Genomic DNA, 21003 nt, shown 5'->3' on the forward strand with positions numbered 1-21003 from the left:
AACTAGAATATCTGAAAAAATAAATGGCTTTTTACTTTGATTTAGTTTTGGTTTGCCTCGTCACAGCTTTGGCCAACTTGGTGATCATTGTGGTTTTTGTGATCAAAGATACCCAGTCGAGATTTTTCTGACTTTGTGATCTTAAGGATTAAAAAATATATATATTAGTTATGATAACTATAAATTAATAACAATAGTATATACAAAATAAATCAATGCAGACTAGTAAACAGCAATATTGATCTACAAAATAACCGATTAGAAAAGCAAAGAGAAACAAAAACCGAATCTGAAAGAAAAACAATAAAATGCAAATTAAAAGGGATTCATTCCAAATACAAACATAACCAAGTGTCTTCACAACAAAATTGAATTAACTTTTTCTTTTCTCCTCTTGCTAGCTGTTTTTTATTCTTCCCTTTTTGCCAATATTACTGGTTTTGACCAATATGGAGTCACCTGATGCAGTGTTAGATCCTCCACTGTATTTTAACAGAATATTTTCCGTCTTTGTGTTCCACAAATCTAATTTGTTTGAACTTTTTTTTCCCCCTCCTTTGGCAGATGTGGCATCAGGACTACAGGAACTTCCGTGAGACAACGGTGCTGATGGTGACGGGTTTGGAGCTGTTCCAGAAGTCAAAGTACGCTGAAATACTCTCGGGTTTCTCTCTGATTTCTTTGCAGTGAATCAAAAAGCAAAGCCACTGAGTCGGATACGAGTCGGGGTTCAGTAACTGTCACCGTGCACTTCCAAATTAAAACTCTAGACTCTAACATGGCATCTGCTTCAGTCCAAACTTGGAGAACATTTTGAAGTAATTGATAAAATATTAAAAACGGCAAGGATTTATTTTCTGAAACTGTATGGATGACTGATGAAACATTCTCAACACAGTTTGCAATCTCTTCTGTCGTTCTGCCTGTCTTTCTTTTGTTCTTCTTTTCTTTCTATCATTCTTTTTAGTTTATTTTTTCTTTGTTTTGCCTTTCTGCCTATTTTAGTTTGGGTTCTTTCTGTCATTCTTTCGTTCTTTTTGCCTTTCTGCATTTATTTTTGTCTTTAATTTTTCTTTCTCTTTCTTTTACTCTATTTTTTTCTTCTTGGTCTTCATGTCCTTCTGTCTCTTTTCCATCCCATCTGGGGTTTTGTCAAGTTACAAATTTAAAGCCTGATCATTTTAGGCTTTTTAAAAAAAATATGCTAGAAATAAATGTCAATATTTTGTATTTATTCTTTTAATAAAAAGTACAGACAGTTCTTGAGTTTACCTGCTTTAGGACAGAATACAAACCAGAAGGTCATGGGACCGTTGGGTCGGCAAAGTGTCCCGTCCCAGCTTCTCCTGCAGGGGGCACCGTTTCACAGTCATTGCCTCTCCCAGTTTGATGGCAGTGCAGACCGGGGTCACTGAGTTCTTCACTTGGATCTCTCTTTAGTTTCCAGCGTTTTCTCTGATCCAGCGTTGTTATCTGACCAGAGTGTTTCTGTGTGTGTGTGTGCGTTCGTGTTCCTGTGCAGCTACGTGGAGGCCCTGATGTACCTCATCTACTCGTACCAGTACAACAGGGAGCTGCTGCTGAAAGGCCTGTACCGCGGACACGACGAGGAGCTGCTGGGTTATCACCGCAGAGAGTGTCTGCTGGTGAGATGCTCTCCCGCCGTCCCGTTTGGAACATTACCGCAATCGAAGGACGTTATCGTCTCCCTGAGATCTGCGTGTGAAGTAGTTCATCGCTCTGATCCCCGCCTCCTCTTTGTTACTCCCTTTCCTCTCTATCAGACCTCCGTCGCTAAAGTGACTCAGCAGAAACTAACAAAGCTGGATGTTTTCCCCTCCCTCCACCCCCTCAGCGATGAGCTTGGTTACTATAATCAGATTGCTTTCACTGAGATATTGCTTTGGCTTGCTTCAAGCCCACAAAAGATTCCACAAAAAGTTTTTTTTTTTTTTTTTTTTTAATCTGATACTGACTGATGAAAATCCTTTCAGCGTCGTGATGTGAGCCTCTTTTCATTTCTCCCCCACAAAACGGCCTGCGCTTCGGTATTATTGGTCAGGGGTGGGTTCCCCCCCCCACACCCCCTCAACCCGATCCATTCTGTCCTCAGAACCTCTTCTCTCTCTCTCTCTGCTGCTGCTGCACTCGGTAACCTTACACCAGCATTGTGCTCATAATGTAATCATTGTAGTGGGAATAGGAAGCAGGAGGCCCAGCAAGTGTAAACACATTACCATGAGACACAAGCGCGTCCTCAGCTAACCTCCCGTCCCGGCCGGTCAGCTCAGATCCCCGGCCAGAGCGCCGTCCACGCAGCTGTTTACCTTCGCCTCTTGTTTTAATCGAAAACACAGCTAACGTTGACACAGTTAATGGACTTGGACGTTTTGCAAATCCAGCCCCGCAGCTCCCGATTCCAAACTGGCTCGCAGGAAGAAAAAGAAAAAAAAAAAAAGAGAGAGAAAAAGAAAAGCGGGTCGTTCTTCGGAGAAGGTCAGCGAGTTTGTGTGTGACGACAAGACGCTCCGGGGCCAAGAACGGAAAGAAAAAAAAAGAAAGAAGAAAAGCTCGTATCTGCATTCAGGCAAGGATTTCAAGACCCGCTTCAGACCCAAATCTAATAAAGGAAATGAAAAACATCTCAAGGAGGAGACAAAATAAAACGGGGCTCAGAGAGACGAGGAGGGAGGAGGAGAAAAAACTGCGAACATTAACAAAGTGAATCAGCCTCGTTTTCTCCTGCGTCGTTCAGCTGCTAAACGTTCAGATTTCATTTTTTCTCGTACAACAATCGGATTTCACGTTTCTCTTTCCCATCGGCGACGTAAAGCCAGCACGTTTAGAGCTCGCCGGTAATATTTAAAAAAAGCTGTTTTGTTAAATTAAATGAATTATATGGCCACTCGGAGTAGAGCCACAGCAATTAATCAGCGTAATCATCGACTAAAAACTGACGCCGGATTTAATTGTCAGCATGTTGTGAAGGACGGCGGCGTCTGCTGCGTCCCCGCCCTGTTGTCTGCTAGCAGGCTGAATGCAGAGCTCTTCTTCTGAGCTACACTGACAAATGGAGACATTAAAGTGCCTTTTTCTCATTTTTGAGTTCTGAACACAGCGACAAACTTTTGACCAATCCAACGCTCTGCATGGAGCCCAGGCAGAGGTGCACCGATCGCAGATTACCGATCTTTGAGAAGCCTGTGCTGCTGATTCCCATTTTGACCGATACTGAAGAGGCTCAGACGTGACCCAGTGGGCCGGTCTCTCACAGCGGAGCACAAGAGAACCGTGTTTGATTTTTAGGCCTTTTCCGAAGTAGATGAGGTCAGTGGATGACATCGGCTGATCGCCAATCTCCCAAAATGAAGGAAATTAGGGCCTAATCTCTTGATGCAGCCCTGCTCTGCTTTATTGGCTCCATCTGTTTGCAACGTTCCTGAAGTGCTCAGGGCTTCATTTTCCAAAATGACTCAATTAACATCACGACCAATTAAAATCATTTTCATAATGTCTGATGATTAACACTTTTTGATTTATTTTAATTGCTTAAAATAAAGGTGTAAAAAAAATAAAAAAATAAAAATCTTGAGGCGTAGTTTACTGCTAAAATAACCAGAAGTTGTATCCCTGTTGAGAGACAGGCTGATGTTTATGGAGTGCAGCAGCTGCTGCACATTGCAGGTCAGCTGGATTAACCTCTTCACTGTCACCCTTAAAACACTTCCATGTTATCCAGTGGATCCATAAAGACGCCGGTGTCCTTGATGACAGTGAAGTTGGTTTGAAGAACACCACTAGCTTTCTTCTCGCTCCAAACAAATACAACCTCAGCTGCTTGGAAACCCATCTGGTTGCAGGGGGGGGGAAAAAAAAACAAAAAAAAAACACATTCTGTCGTTCCGTGGAAACCGAAGGAGCGCCACCCCTCGCTTTCATTAAAGCAACTCTGTTTAAACTCCAGTCCGAGCCGGGTTGCATTCGAACCGTTTATCCACCCAGTTAAACTTTTGTGTTGAACTCACAGGCTTCTCTCCTCCTTGCAGAAACTGAACGAGCAAGCGGCTGCCATGTTCGAGTCCGGAGAGGAGCCGGAGGTGGGCACGGGCCTCGGCATCATGAACGAGCTGGTGGTGCCGTGCATCCCCCTGCTGCTGGCGCAGGAGGCCGAGAAGGACCTGCTCGCTGTGGAGGACATGAGGAACCGCTGGTGCTCCTACCTGGGCCAGGAGATGGAAGGTGAGCTCTCCAGGGAATGACTTCTGGAGGTCTGAAGGGTCGGACGGGCGGAGGATGCAGATCCGGTTTCAGAGCAAACGAGCCAAGCAAGATCAGGAGACGCGCCGAGACGGGGATCAGAAGTTTGGAGGTTTTGGATCAGCGGTGACGTACCGTGGCCCTCCTGTCCATCGGAAACACTTTCAGCTGTGCAGATTAACCCAGTGTTTTGTAAGCTGCATCAGTCATGTGCACAGTTCTTGGACTTTTACCGTCAGTTAGGATGATTGCAGTAAAGCATCACCAAAAAAAAAAAAAGCTACTCCACTTCAAAAAAGATTTAGATTAGATTTGTCATGTTACCTCCACAGACTTCAAAGTTTATTGCTGAGATGCTCCTATTTAACACCACAGCACAACATGCTGCATAGTCGAGGTTAAAGGAAAACTTTAAAACTTGTTTAAACACAAAGTGCAACGTGAATTTGAACCCGCAGAATCAATCTGGGGTTTGTCTCAATCAACTGTAAAGTTTCTGCTGGAGCTGAGCGAGGTTTGGATGGAGAGCATCAGCTGACATCCGCTTTTAAGTTTTGCAAATGCCATTAATGATGAGTTCAGTAGCTGGATGGGTTCAGAGTTACCTTGTGACAACGTAATGTAGAGCTGTGCATCATGTGCGCATCTATGGTGACTAATCATATTTCTTCTTATAACTTGAGCCAGTGGAAGCATATAGACATTAGATAGAGGTCCAAGGATTCAGCCCTGGGGAACATCACATGCGTCATTTTCCTTCTATTCTAGTTACTTACCGCTTATTGTTGGTTGATCTCCAGGTGACTTCAGTCTCACAATAAAGTAGTGAGATTTGGTTATGAATTGAGAAAAATGTGGGGGGGGGAGTTCCAGAGATGTCTGTTTCTAAAAGGTCGTCTCATATAGTATAGTCATCTCATGAACAGAAGCAAATGTTTGGGTGAAGATCCAGATACACTTTGCTCTGGATCGTCGGTGGGAAAGTTTGGACCGAAGCGTCTGGAGCTTTTATCTGTCCCCAGAGAGCTGCTTGTCTGATTTCCTGTCCTTTGTTCATGAAAAGCAGAAGGCAGAGCATTATCACCCAGAGCAGTCCGGTCCAGTCCCGCTGACCTCACCCGGCTTCCGCGCGGCAGAAATCCGCAAATATTTAGCTCGCGATTTCAGCCCGACGTTTTGCTCACCGCCTTCTCCTCTCTGTCTCCCAGCCAACCTCCAGGAGAAGCTCACCGACTTCCTGCCCAAGCTGCTGGACTGCTCCACGGAGATGAAAAGCTTCCACGACCCCCCCAAGCTGCCCAGCTACTCCACCCTGGAGCTGTGCGAGCGCTTTGGCCGCATCGTGGCCGCCGTCGGCCGGGCGCCCGGCGAGGGGAGATGAGCTCGGGACGCGCCGCGCCGCCTCTCCCCTCACGGACCTCCAGTCAGCCCACGCCTTCCTTCTTAGCCCAGGGGTCGCCGCTCGCTTCTCGCCGTTATTCTTCTGTTACTCTTTATTATTATTTTTTTTTTGCTGCTATAGGTTTTATCATCCTAAATATTATTTCCACACTTCTTTTTAAAGCAAAACAGTAGAGGAAGGACGAGGCGGGGAGGGAAAACAATATTGTGAGAAGAGTTGAAAGCAATCACATTGTGCTTCAGCTTTGCAACATAAACAAAAAACAAGAAGCTTCAAGGTTTTTCATAGTTAATATTGTCGTTGCTGTTTGATTCAAGCTTCCCTAGCCACACTAATAATCCTTTCTGAAACCCCCCTCCCCGCCCCTCTTTGTGGAATGGACCCTCCGGTTCTCTTGCCACCTGTTTGGTACAGTATTACCATGTTTTATTTTTCTAAGAAAGTAAGGAGGAGAGCCTTCAGATGTCTCCGAGGATCTCACATGGGTCTCATGTCTTTGTGAACTGTGCCAGAACGAGATGTTTTAAGTGCTGTGGTAGACGGCCGCAGGTTTCCTGTGGCTTGTTAATAATTTGAGAGAATAAAAATTTTATTTATGGCCCTTTTAGGCCAACTAAACGATTGTTTTTCGCCTCAATTTGATCTTTATTTTGCGTCCTTTGCTGTTGCTCGTTGCGGTCACAGACGTTTGCCAGGTAAGTAAAAGTTCTGATTCTAGGTTCCTATCGGTTCTCACAGAGGAGCGGTAGAGTTTTCTATAGCTGCTCATTGGAAGTAAGTATCCACACAGTCAGAAACGCATTTCAAAACGGTTTGTGGCGCGAATAATAAAAATGCAAAAATAATTTCAGCCAAGTACAAATTTTAAGTCCATTGGTGGACTTACATGAATGTAGAGCAACAGAGTCGGGCCAGGATTTTTGCTCAAGCTTTGATTTTTCTACCACTTAAATCAGAATTCAAATACCTCTCCATCTTTTTCACGTTTTGTTGCGTTCCAACCACAAAATTCAACGGAAAGAAAAGAACTGAAAAAAACTGCAGCTCGGAGGAGGAGCTGCGCCTCAGAGGCGGGGCTTGGTCCACTCGGGTATTTTGCACAGCTGATTGGTTGCCACGGGAGACTTCTCTATCCTACACGAAAGAATCAAGGCAACACTCCAGGTATGATTTTGATGAGGGAATATTATATAAATCTCAAAAATAGTCGATTTAACACAATACTTTCCCTTTAAGGGTTTTGCAGATTTCCCCAATAAAAAGGGAATATTTGTCAGGGGTTCATTGAAAATAAATGGCAACAAATTTAGTCAGTTTGGAGCAACAAAAGCAGAAATTAGATCATTCTGTTGGGAACTGGATAGATTTTGTCCTTTCAAAACAATGCAGAAGGTGTAGTCATTTACAAAATGTATTTTGATGAGATTTCAGTTTGTAATCTTTCCTCCCAAATTGAAAATAAAAGTTGTACTGTGGGCCAAATTTGAGTCATTCTTGAAAGGCGTCAAGGGTCTGCAAATGGCCCCCATGCCACACATTGAGCACCCCGAGGAAACGGGGGTCCTAACTATTGCTTTTAATACGCAATTTTTTTATTGTAATTAAATGTCTTTTCTGGAAATGCGACTTAAACATGTACTTCTATGTAGTAGATTTTTTTCAAGAGTGTAATCGGCGGCGTGAAGCCTCAACAGCCAATCAGTTCCCCGTCCTTTCATCGCTTCACCTCTCTCTCTCTCTCTCTCTCTCTCTCTCTCTCTCTCTATGAACCATGGAGGTTTTTCTGAAGCTTAAGGGGAATTCACGCCGCCTCCGTTGGCTGATCTCTGTTTATCTGAGCATCTGCAGTCGGCGTGTCACCCGACACTCCCTCCCTGCGGTGGGCCGCATCTATCTGCAGATCAATAACCCACCGCTGTGTGTGAGAATTTAACTGCCGCTATAAGATCCAGCCAGTAACATGAGGTGGAGATCTGTATGTTGTCCTTGTTTCACCCTTGTTTAGATGGAGAGAGAAGGAAAAAAAAAAAGCTGGAGTCCTCATCTGCTGAGCTGTGCTTTTGGTTTGTGTGTAACCACCTTTGACTTTGCCCATGTGGAGAGATAGGCATGCTTAAGTGGACATTGTTGGCTTGAAAATGTATATGAGGCATTAATTATGTTTTTTTTTTTTGGCTGTGGCGTCCCCTCATTTTGTTCATTATTTCTATTGACTTGACGTGGGGCACCAAGCAAGGCGCGGTGCTGATTATAGAGTGGAAACGGAGGCTGTTTAAATGACACTGATAGACTCGACTTAATGACTGGTTTGAACTGCTTTCCCGGCTACATCAAGAATGACCGACATATGGACCCATTTCATGACCTGCAGTTTTAACGGGGCAAACGCACAATCTGATTATGCGTCGAACGGAGAGCGACGTGACGATGTTTGAACCGCAGCTTGACCAAGACGAGTTCGAATGTTCGTGCATGCCATCGTTGCTCCGTAAAGAGCCATTTTCTAGCTTATTCGGACTTTTTTCAATTCGCAGAAGAGACGAATTCAAGACGTGTTGGGGTTCAGTGAGGGGACTGTCTGTCTTCTGCTGAGAGGAATGCTGTGGCCACCGGTGCAAAGCTTTCCCAACAGTGGCAGCAGGTGGTTGTAAGAGCACCTGCACATTTTGTGAGGTAAAGACTTGTGGTTGGTGCCTTTGAAATAATAATAAAAAAGCCACTTTTGTCCAAGAACCAACTGAAATTCTGTCTAAGACCCAAGCTGAATGCTTCCTTGTAGGCTGATGATTATCCTCCTATTAGCCTAATGTTAAAAATATTCTCTTTTATGTTGTCTTCTTATACCATGTCTCCAAGTTCCTACAAGTACCAACCCCAATTGTTAATAAAAGGCTACATGTGGTTTACTATTCCCCCCCCCTCAAATATGGCAGTTCAACAATATTCATGAATATTAATGAAAAACCTGGAAAGCTCTGAATAACAACTTAATTTAGTTCCTTTGTTCTTTTGTTTGCTTTTAACTAACAAACCCTTTAACTACAATGAACTACTTCAGTTTAATTTAAAAAAATACTTTCTTTATTCATCCCAAAGGGAAATTAGATGTCATACCTCGTATCATCAAAGTGTCTTCAAAGAGTCGCTGTGGGCAGGAAGGAGCTCCAGTAGCAGTCACTCTCTTGCAACGAATCCAAAGAAGCCTCTGACTGAAGCCACTGCTACTGCACGACAGTCATGGCATGCTAACAGCTAAACTTTCAGGAAGGAAAGACGATATTCCACATTGATGTGTCCATCAGACTTTGGCCAGCTCTGTTAACTCGCCTCATTTGTTTTTGCTGCAATTCTATAGAACTGATCAGATTTTAGTCAAAGGAATGATGAGCTGGAGCGGTTAGTAACTCCAGGACAATGTCTGAAGACTGAACCAGATTGTGTATCAATAAATCCAGAAACGAGTTTTTAAACTGCTGAAAATCTCTAGAGATTTTTCATTTTTTGGTTTGAATTTTGTCCCCCAAGAGAAAATTTCATAGAATCGCATACAACTGCAGCTACATCTCTAGGTGTGCAGGTTTGCTTCTTTACTTGCTTTGCACAACCCTAGACTGAAATTCTTTGCCCAGTCATCTTTGCAAAATTAGCTCAAAGTGAGTCCGATTGGATAGAGAACGTCTGTGAGTTGTAAATTGGGGGAGGGGAAACCCAAAAAGCAGTACATTTCCTAGGGGGGGAAAAAACCCATGTTAGTAAACTGATCTTTATAGAAAACAGAATATATGTTATTTTTTTTAATGTCTGGTCATTTTATCTTTCTTCCTTGTTGTTTTGGAAATAAATCAGGACTGAATCGGTTCCACTGCTGTGCCACCACAGATTTCAGATAATCTTTTCTTGTCTGTGTTTGTTCCTCCTAAAAGAGACATGACTTTCCAGCTGACTCAGCATTTTGTGTTTACACTTTCAGGCTGCAAAGCAAAAAAAAAAAAAAAAGCAAATAAACCTGCAGACATGCAGCGGGATCTTGGCCTTGTGCAGCTGCACTGCTGGCTCATTCAGACCAAAGCCCCTCAAAAGCAAAGACCAATTCATGTTCAAACTGCCGAAAACTCGTAGACGTCCTGTAAAAAACCCCCCAAAAAACCCGACATTCTTCACATTCACTTTTTCAACCTCTTTCTCCATGTGGGTCTTTAACGGCTCCCTGCACTGAATATCCGTCAACAATGACCTCTTTATAGTGCGGTCTGAGAAAAGCTGATGGCAAAGAAGGGATTCCAAACCGCTGCTTGTTCGTTTAGCATTTAAAGGCGCTTTCTGGGAGCCCTGCCCTGCTTGGCCTGTGTTTTATGCTCACATCAAAGTTGTTTGTGGAGAACAATAACATCTGGGCCCCGTGCCAGCCCAGCGGCTGGTGTTTCACAGCAACCGCTGCCACATGGGGGTGAGACGGGGTGAGAAAAAAGTTGGTGGGAGAACGAGGGGACTGAGGCGAGGAGAGGGGATGGACGGGTGAGGGAGTCTCTCAAGGTGGCACTTCCATGGAGACGCAGTTGGGCCAAACACGGCTTCCATCGGTGGACGGACAATAAGAGTGGCCTCTTCATTACTGGAAGCCCAGGAGCCGCAGCTGAAAGTGCTGAGATGTGCTTCTTTGGGCTGTCAGTGGGAGCACCGCTAATCACCATTTAGTGGTAATGACTGATGTTGAGCATAAATCTCTTCTCACGTGGTTGGATGTGTTGTGGCTGTTGGATCGGCTGCCCAGGGGGATAAGCAGAGCAGACTCCTGAGTTTATTTTTCACAAGAAACTTCAATCTTTGGTCTTGGGTTTAATGTGCTAATGAGCCATGCTTTTGCTCTGGGAACGTAAAGATGTCCCTACAGCGTTGCTTGAACTCGTCGAGTTTTTTGTTTAGTCAGGCTGAGGTCTGTATTTTTCTTTTTCATCCGTTGTGTTTGCAGATTTGATGCTGGGTTAAAACTCTTTCTCCTGTAGCTTAATCCAAGCTCAAGCCGATGACGGATACTCCTCTGGTGTAACGTTGTAGAGCAGCTACAGAATTTATTAGGTGTGCAATGATAAATTGGCCCAATTTCTTTAACTCTGGTAGATTGGCCGATACTTCCATGAGAAACGGATCTTGTCTACCTCCACAAAGGACTGAAAATCAACTAGTGCCTTTTTGCTATATATATATATATATAGCAAATATATATATATATATATATATAGCAAATATATATATATATAGCAAATATATATATATATGTATAATGTATCAGCAGGTCTGGCTTTTGAAAGATCGGTTATCTGAAAACCCATTGAGGACTTCGCCCAGAATGTGGGCTGTGGTTTGTGGCACCCAGTTATCAGCAGGAGATTCTTTACATCCTGTATGTTGTGAGGTTGGTGGCTGAATGGATTGAACTTATTTCCCCGGCACATCCTGAAGATGCCCAAACGGATCGAGATCTTCACCTCACTGTTGTTGCCGACTCAGCAGTACGCAACAACTCCTGAGTGGGCGGTGAGTATCAAACTAACATCTACATGGATGGGAGAACACAAGTTTTTGCCAGAAGAATATAAAAACATTGCACAACATCACATCTCCAGCAGTCATTTGGTGAGAGGTGGGGTAGACCCTGGACAGGACAATCGCATCACACACATACGTTTATGTGGCTATCTTTGTGGGGACTTTCCATTGACTTCCATTCATTTCTACAGCCTAAACCCTACCCTAACCCTAACACCTAACCAAAACTCAATTCACACCTCAATCCTATATCTAACCCCTGACCCAAAAACAGTGTTTCCCCTTGTGGGGACCAGGCTTCAGTCCCCAAAGTGGGTCCCCACAGCATAGTATGTATCAGGAAAATGGTCCCCACAAGGTATTACAAATAAACTCACCCATACACTCATACCTAAGGTCTATTTAGAGAGCCCAATCAACCCAACAGTGAATTTTTGTGACTGGGGGACAAAGCTGGAGTGCCTGGACTCGCGTGCAGTGAGAACATGCAAACCTCATGAATAAAGACCCAATAAAGACCCTGCTGCTACCAACTGTGCCACTGTGCAGCCCAGCCCGCTGCACCGGGATATCCACAAAGAAAACAAGAATCACAAGACCACTTTCTTGAGTTTTCCTTTTCACTGTCTCCACATGCATTCCATATAAGAGATTTCTGCAAAGTTAATGACCGGATGTAATCATCTGGGTTCTCTTAGAAACGCTGATGCCCAATGGCATGAACTGAACTTCACCGCATCACTGAATCCACGACTCTCTCACTGGGTCGTCACTGCTCTTTTTTGTTAAGGTTTGTTTTTAAGATGTGAGTTAGTTTAATACCAATGCAGGTGACTGATTGTAAAGACCAAGGTTCATTATAACCAGTCTATCCCTTCATGTATGTCTCTTCTCTCATCAGACAGTAGATTTAGAAAGAAACAGATACAAGCTGGATACATCTGACCCCGTAGCCATTTTTAATGACCCAGAATCTGCTTTCTATATCACAAAAACCTGGTCACTACCCCGTGCCATCACTTCCCAGAAGTCGTTTTTTTTTTTCATAAAAATACTGAAATCCAGCGACAAAGTCCTTTTCTTTGAGAGGCAGCCAACGAGGAATGAAGGGAGAATGAGGTGTGAAGGATGCAAAGCAGTAGCAGCAGTGGCAGTGCAAGAACTCTCACCAAAATCACTCCTGATGCGCAGCACTCAATTTTCCATTTAGGCCAGCTCTCAATCAGCAAAAAGAGTCTCTTGGCTCCCAGTCAGAGGAGAAACGGACTGATGCATTCAATATATTTTAAATTCACTGGAAGCCAAGGCCGTAAATCATTACCTAAGGCCTTTCGGTTCACAGTTTTCTTCTTCAAATTGCCCTCCCTCCCACCACTTCATGGCACAGATTACTGAGGAACTTACTGAGAGCATTGTTCCCCTTGCCAGCTCACTTGGCATATGTCGCCCTATTTCAAACCCTGCGGCTGCTACACAGGAGGAGTCAATAAGCAGCACTGAGGTTATTTATGAGGTTGTCCTTAAATAACCTTTTTATACCCACAGTTTGACCAATGTGTCTGAAAGTATGGGTACTGTTGGCACCTACTAATAGGAAGTCGACTACATGATTAGACTGCATGTATATAAATTATTAGAGTAATAATTATATATATATATATATATATATATATATATATATATAGTTTAAGCATAAAATCATGTAGTCTTAGTAATTTAAAGGTACAGTTCAGCAAATTTTTTATTTAGCAATTTTGCACACTTAGCTTTCCCTAAGCTAAGTGTAGGGAAGCTAAGCTACCCTAAGTGTAGCTTCCCTTACCTTATAAATTTATTCCCAGATAAATTATAAGATTCCAACTTACTTGGCTGTTTTGTAAAGTTTTCAGTTGAATAAATATTGACATCTGTGTTCAGGCTTTGGTCATCGACTGAAAGTTTCATTTCCTCTCCTCTCGTTCCCTCTCTTCCCCATCTCTCAGTAGCATTTCAAACGAGACAAATTCACAAACAAAGTAAAACTTTGGAGAGTAGAGAGCTGAATTTGAACATAAACAAAAACTATAAGGACATTATAGAACATTTAAGTTCTAATATAAATTGGTGCTCCAGGTTTGTAGTCTTTTAAGGGTATGTATCATTTGAACTGAAGCTAGCGCTTCATCGTTAGCTTCCATTAATAACGTTTGCGGAACTAATGTTTGAGAAATGACTAAAAACTCTGGTGAATGTACAGCTCAAGACGACGTGTGGCGATCCTTGCTTTGACCTTTGACTGGGATTGGTCACGATGGAGGGTTGTTTGTTGAGTGACTTCCTGTCCCTTACTGATTCAAATGTCTCCAGGTTCTGTCCAGTGATTTTCTGGCCATACTGATGAGTTTATTGAGTCTGCTGGCATCTCTTGGCAGTGATGCTGCTCCCTGCAGCAGATCACAGTATAAAAGATGGCACCTGCCTGCCAGCTTACATTACAGAAATGAGGTCAGCATTGCTGTTGAGATGCTCAGCCAAGGACTTCTATAAGTGCAAACTTCTTTGCAGAAAGTGAGATTTCTTTATCTGACCCCAACAAGTTGGTATGTTATTACATCAGCAGCACACATGCTACTTTACAAGGTGTTAGCAAACATGCACCTGCAGCATTGGATGTGGAAAATGAAAACATGTTGGCATCAGTTAGCCGACGAGTACATTATCGAGATCTTCTGCTGCTAACGGTAGGTTAGCACAACATTTAGCAAATCCCAGAAACTCTTCAACAAACAAACTGGAGCAAGAAAAAAATTGGTTAGGATGTTTTTTTCGGATCTGAGTTCTATTTTGGGATTGTTTTTGTATAAGTGGGGTTGGGATTATAACACCATATTTGAAGAATTACATAATGGTAAGACATAAGAATACCCTCTGTCCGTCAAATATAAAAACAAAATGTTTTCTTAATAAAAGATGAAGCACAAATTGAAAAAGACTGGGGAAAATCAGGTTAAAAAAAAAGTAAAACCCCGAAATTTAAAAGCCTCGACACTTTCCTTCAACTGTGGCTCTTAACAAAGAGGAACAGAAATAGCACATAATTTCACCCACCTGTAGATAAGGTATTTACTTCTATTTGTGGCGCTGTAAGTCTCATTTCTGTGAGAGAGCCTGTCAACACATTAAGTAAGAAAGCGATGCATGTGGAGCAGGTACAGCAGCGTACACACAGTGCAGATGAGACATGCTAGAGGTGTTGGGAGTGAAGGTGTCATCAGATATGACGAGTGCTAAGAAAAGCAAGGTGAGACATCCCTCTATGCCTCCGTCTATTTTAAACACAGGTGGCAGGATGCAGGAAAGGCAGTCAGCTTCAGAAGAAATCAGTGTTTGTTTATGCTTTAAGTTAGCTTACCTCTGAGCAGCAGAAACCTAAAGTATGCATCATTGATTACCAATAACTTATTTCTTAAAGTATAATAGGAGACGGCTCGAACATATATTTAGCTTCAAAGAACTTCAGGAGACGATGGATCACTGAACTTGAAGATATGACTTTAAAGTATTTGTTTGCTATTTGTTGTTAAAAATAAATATTTCTTCTAAGAAGGAAGTTTTTTGATTGGTTGATTGAAAAATCTGGGAAATTTCTTGGTTTGAAAACCCAAAATTTTGCTAGAAAAAATATAGAAAGTTTAATATTGATCTCATAAATTTTCTAGAAATACGTGAAAATTTCTGGGTCTCAAAAGACGAACATTTTTGACTTTTGAAAAACAGAAAATTTCCACGTTTTTCTGAGATTAATTGATCAAAATTAATATTTGAGGGGTTTTTTTCTTGCAAATTTTCAATTTTTTAATCTTAGAAATTTCCACTGTATTTTTGTCGCATTTCTGAGATTAATCTCCAGATTTTTGACAAATTTATTCCCCACGTTTTTATACCTATAATCAGTCTAATACACCGTCATATCTTGCCAAACATCGGGTGGATTTGTATTTTGTTTCAGATAGAAGCCTTATGTCCTAATGCTCAACCCCAAATAGATATATATTTTTTAAATTGCTGCAAATTGATTTTATATATATTTAATTTCACACAGTGTCATGTAAAGCCAAGAAAACTTGGCTGTGCATCTTAACGGGCTGCAGGATCACCAACACTGACCTCATTTCTCTAATGTAAAGCAGTGAGATGTTGGAGATGTCCTCCCAATCTGAGCTGGCAGCCAGGTGCCATCTTTTATACTGTGATCTGCTGCAGGGAGCAGCATCACTGCCAAGAGATGCCAGCAGACTCAATAAACTCATCAGTATGGCCAGAAAATCACTGGACAGAACCTGGAGACATTCGAATCGGTAAGGGACAGGAAGTCACTCAACAAACAACTTCTCCAGTATGAACAATTCAACCCACAGGCTTCAAGGAAAACCAGCAGAGACAGCAGAGCTCTTTCTTCAACAGACACTCTCTGCTCTACTGTCGTAAAGGAGAAGAACGCTGTCGTTTACCAGCCCAAAGAGCTCAGAAAGCTATCAAGCTGTAAAGTATCCAATTTTGTGGGTGTTGAAGTGGTAATGCTGTAATGGTGCGGTTGCAGCATTGCTGCTGACCATTTCCAATTTCCTTTATAACTGTGTGCCCAACAGTAACAGAGCACCTTGGGTATGTGGTGGAATTGGATTTTAGCATCATGAATAAGCAGTCAACAATTTTTCAGTGACTGATTAATGCTATATGTCTTATTGATCACAATGTATAGCTTTAATAATTCTGAGGAGTTTTGAGTCCAAAAGGGGAGGGGGGATCAGAACTGGCTAGTCCAATAGTAACAAGATGTCCCTAATTAAACGGGAAGCAAGACTGTTAATTCTGACAAGTCATTTGCAAACCTGCTTTTCTATTAAAAAACAACTGTCTTAAGTACTAAATATAACATTTTTGGGGGGTCAGTGACACAGAGACGGTGTCTAGCTGACACAACCAAAGACAGTTGATGTGTAAATCTGATATAGTCCAGAAAACCCAGAAGCGCCTCATACTGGTCAGTCATTCACTGAGAAGGTGTGTGGGCGGGAAGGTCGTTATTCAGGTAAATTTGTACCAGAAATTGTTTGTTTCTTCCTTTTACATTATGATATTCAGAAAAAAGCGAATTACCTCGCGAGGTTAACAGCGAGGGGGCGGGGCCAAGTGTCACTGGGTTTCCCACCCAGGTTTTCACGGGTCACAGGTGTTTCAGGTAAGAAAAATGAAAGACGTGTATTTTGTAAAAGTGCGCACTTAAGCGCTTTATAATACCATATATATTGTAGCTGAAAAGCTTGGCCCAGTTTGACTCTATTATTCACCGCCTACAGGATGAATAAATTCGGGCTTCCCGCCTCTGACGCTTCCTTCCGCCGGCTAATTAGAGGTTAGCAATCAACGTTTTGCTGGTTCTGTAGACCAGCAAAACTTCTGGGTATGCATGCTTTTCTCACTCTTTGGTGCTGCATTTATTTATAAATAAATTAATTTGCGTATATTAAGAGGCAAATATTATACTACACATGCAGTTATTAGACTTCTGAATTTGCAAGCTACATTAGCACCGACCTTATTTTGGGAAAATTTCACAGACCTCAGGCTAGCCATATGGTTTAAATTTTACAGTGAAACAATATTGCGGCGAGGTTAGTTTTATGTTGTATGGAGCCCTCTAGGGACATTTGGAAAAATGTTTATTTTGCGTTCCCTCGCAATATCCTTACGGCAATATTTGCTGATCTGCTTTGCATACAGTCACGGATGTAAATTTAAAGTTTTAAATACACATTTAAAGAGCCTCGGTGAAAACGTGTTTATTATTAACTCTATGGTGCAAAAAACTGTTTTGAAAATCGATTTATTTACTGCATTTTTATGTCTGTTTGTGTAAAGCTGAGATTGAACTGGAAAACAGCCCTTTAAACCATTCAGACTATCAACACAAAAAAGACGCGATCAAAACTGCCAGATGACTGGTAATAACTCAGAAATAGTGCAAACAGTTTGGTGTATTTTTATTTCTTTCCTTCTTATGGAAAGTTTCGATTTATATTATAGGTTTGTGGTGCATTTCCTAAAGAAAAAGATATGTAACTTTAGATATTTCACAAGATGTTAACACACATGGAAGAACCTTACTACGGAAACCTTATGTAATAGGAGAAAGTACAATAACAACCGTAAGAAAGGCTTGCAGTATTCAATTATGCCACATGAACATTTCAGTACATTATTGCGAGGTAGTGCAAAAGTTTTGAGAGGTAAATCAAAGGTATTGATAGGCAACTCAAAAGAAAAATAAATCCTCCATGTCCCCTATGGGCTCCGTAATGTTGGATGCTTTTCATTAAACAAGGGAAGCTTTTTTGCTGTATGTTTAACATGAACTGTAATGAGAACAATTTCTTCCCAGCCAAAGGTGAGATTTAGATGTAAACTCTTGCTGTGTGTGTTTTACGTTTCACACTAATTTACACATCTGTCAACATGTGTGCATATGATTCATTTATGTCTTTTTGAAACCTGTCCATTAAGTGTAAGGCTACAAAGTAATATGAAATTATCTGTCACTTGTCAAAATTGGTACTATTCCAGTAGTTCTTGGGCAAGAAATGTTGATGGAAATATTGACCCTCTCTTAACTATTCACCTATCCGCTTCAGTTTATTCATACTTAGTTTCAATTATTCTGTAACTTCAGTGAAAATGTCTAAAAACATGTCAACATGGCTCAAGAATGTTTGGTGTTTTATAGACCAACATCATCATTTTAAAATATTTTCTTGGATAAACTTGTCCAGATTTAAGAACATGTGTGAGATAATGCATCTTCCTGGTGTTGATTCAGGTGTTTGGCAGCAGCATATTGGATAAGCTGCAGTTTCCTGATTGAATTTCTCAAATGTTTCAGTAAAGAAACCTAAGCTGCAGTCTGTCCTTCTGAAAACATCATCTTGTTTCGACACGAAACTCTTCATTCTGACTCAGTTTTTAAGGGGATAGCAAGCTGGTTTGGTAAGAGATTTTATTTCATGCTCTGTAGCCTTTAAGCCCCACTGAGTCCAGAAATGAGCAGTGCATAAATAGGAATTGAGTTGTTGCTGTTTATGACCTGCGGGGGGCAGTAGTGGGCTGGAGATCTGTCAAAGCTTCAGACAGACAAAAAACAAGAGTAAGAATGGAGAGAAATGCAACTTAAAATGGTTCTAAAACGGACCGAGGCGAACCAGAAGTTATGTACGGTTCAGAAAAAATACTGGAAACTCATAATGAAATGATCAGAATAATGACATCAAGTAAACAGATAAAACAAGTAAATATAAGTAATAAAAATAAGGAATGAGAGAAATAAATCAATTAGAATTATAAGAGGAACTTAAGAAATACACACGTTGATTGGATTTGTGAGAAAACACTGGAGGTAACTGGATACATATAATAAGGTATAAATAAATAAATATTGTAAAAGTGTCTTGAATTTAAGTAAAACTGTGAGGAAAAACTGAATATGGGTCTTTATTCGTCAGGATGATGGGACACACTGAGACAACCAAAGGGATACTGGTCGGACTAAAACTGTAATTTTTATTTATATATTAAAAAAAAAAAATCTGAAAATCAATTATTTTCCTCCCATTTAACAAATATGCACTAAATTGTAAAAATAAATAAATAAATAAATGACATTGATGTTTGTGATTCTCACATGATAAAATGTAGAAAAGTTTAAAGGATATAAATATTCATGCAAGGCACTGTAGAAATAATTAGTAGTTATATTTATGGGAAGTTGATTTATTGGTATTTGAAAATGTTTCCTTTATACTGAACTCAAAATTTAATCAGAAACAGAAATATTGTTAATTCATTTTATTTTACAAAAACTGTCGCTTTTCCTTTTCCCCTGTTGCAGACAGGAGCTAAAACTCAACCATAAATGGGCATATGTCAGTCTGACATGGTGGTGGGTTCCAAAACAATGGACATAAACTGGTCCACAGCGAATGGTTTACTTCCATTTGCAGGATCAGCCTGGAGCCACATAGCTTTTTCCTATAATGGTCTTCCAATATGAACATTTTAACTGCTAAAAGGGTATCAGAGAAATTTACATTGGTGATACAAAGATGGGACATTTCAAAGCTCTTCAGCCCCACAGTTTTGTGTCTCCAATCATTCGGTGATAAAATGTCCCAGAGGTTCCAATAAAAGTCACGACAGAATGAGGCTCAGTTTCTAAAACACACAATTCGTCCAGTTTTCATGTCGGGCTAGCTTTAGCTCTTACAATAATGACAATTCACTAATGTGGACTTGGTGAATTCTGAAGCCAAGCTTTGCATTTACTAAACGACAAAAACAATTCAGTAAGGAAGATTTGAAAAGGCTGTTTTCAGTGGCAGGTTTGTAAGAGACAGAAATATCAGTTATTTGATATTTCATGACTTTTGTGCAGTTTGTTCAACTCATTTTAACCTGCTAACTGCAGATTAGCTTTATTAATGCAACGTCAAAGATCTACAAATAGAATTTTAAAGTTATGAATAATATAATAATGATTAGTTTAAAAACGTTGGTGGTCCTCTCGCATCCAAGTGACTCCTTTATCCTGTGTGAGAAATGCAAGTTCAAATGAATTAGAATATTCAGATTTGCAAAACGTCAACATTTTAAAATTAGTAACACAAATCTAAGCCTACCTTTACCTTTAAAGGTTGAATTGGGCCCTAGTGAGAATCCAGTTTGTTTCCAGTTAACTGTCCCAGGATGTCCCTTCAACCCACTGCAGGCGGTGGGAGATCGGAGAACTCTAGCAAACATAACGTCACTTTTGGATAATGTCTTCTACTCCAGGCATTCCACAGCATCCTAAGTGCACAGAGTACTCATAGTCAGAGATGTTGGGCTCTGTGACCATCACTGCACAAGTCATTCTCTCCACAACTGTCCACGTAAATATTCTGTTTTGTCATGAACATAAAAGACACCCCTACAATTTGTACTTATTTGAAAACAATTGAATTTATAATCTATGCTATGTGTTCTGCACAGTACAGTTTCTATTTATTTGTTTTTGGTTATTTGTTTTTTTATATGTATCTGTGTGCTTCCAGTTGGCCTTTAAGTACAAAGAATAAGTATCTTCATTTCTTTTCTTTTCTTTTCTTTTCTTTTCTTTTCTTTTCTTTTTGTTTCAGTCCACCACAGAATTTTCATTCATTATCTAAGGTTGATGTGTTTCTCCAAATGTTTTTAGTTGTTTTTTTTTTTTTTTACATTCTACATGAGTATGATGTCGTGTTATCAACAAATTGTATGACCACCTGTTTTATTTGCAAACAGTTACGGTGAGAATAACATATTTTTCAAGCTTAGATACAAGCAGCAGAAATGATTAAATTAGTCTGTTTACATAACACATTTATTTCCTTAGTATGTGATCCGCTGGTGCATTTGTCAGCTTGTCCTCAATGAACTCAATTTCTTTTGCAGCCTGCAAGCAGCAGGTCCTGAGTAGCTGCCAAGTTTGCTTAAGCCCTGCTCAGTTTTTTTTCTTTTTTAATAATCAGAACTTATGAAAAACAAGTCTGCATACGAGAGTTGATCTGGGCATTATGTGTCCTGATTCTTCAAATATAAAACACAGTTTTCCTTTAATTGAAGACAAAGTATATCTGGGTTCTGGAATGTAATTTGTGATGCATTTTTGTTTTTCTAACAGGATCTTCCTGTCTGTTCCCTGGTTGTGGAAGTTAAAGGCAGATCTGTGTAATCATGAGGCAAGTGAT

The 21003-nt window shown here is 40.9% G+C and overlaps 1 protein-coding gene across 5 annotated transcripts in view; it reads left to right on the plus strand.

Moving 5' to 3' along the window:
- usp25 (ubiquitin specific peptidase 25) overlaps window positions 1-6277 on the plus strand; it is a 34871-nt gene extending 28594 nt beyond the window's left edge. For all 5 annotated transcript variants that reach the window (XM_015049048.1, XM_015049051.1, XM_015049049.1 and 2 more), the window contains 4 exons: window positions 565-644; window positions 1523-1646; window positions 4047-4239; window positions 5466-6277. In XM_015049048.1, the coding sequence (XP_014904534.1) occupies window positions 565-644; window positions 1523-1646; window positions 4047-4239; window positions 5466-5638 (570 nt within the window). In that variant the 3' untranslated portion in view covers window positions 5639-6277. The remainder of the gene's footprint in view (window positions 1-564; window positions 645-1522; window positions 1647-4046; window positions 4240-5465) is intronic.
- Window positions 6278-21003: the final 14726 nt, after the last annotated feature.

Source organism: Poecilia latipinna, unplaced genomic scaffold (genome assembly GCF_001443285.1).
Source record: "Poecilia latipinna isolate Pla-1442-1.1 unplaced genomic scaffold, P_latipinna-1.0 Scaffold922, whole genome shotgun sequence".
NCBI lineage: Eukaryota > Metazoa > Chordata > Actinopteri > Cyprinodontiformes > Poeciliidae > Poecilia > Poecilia latipinna.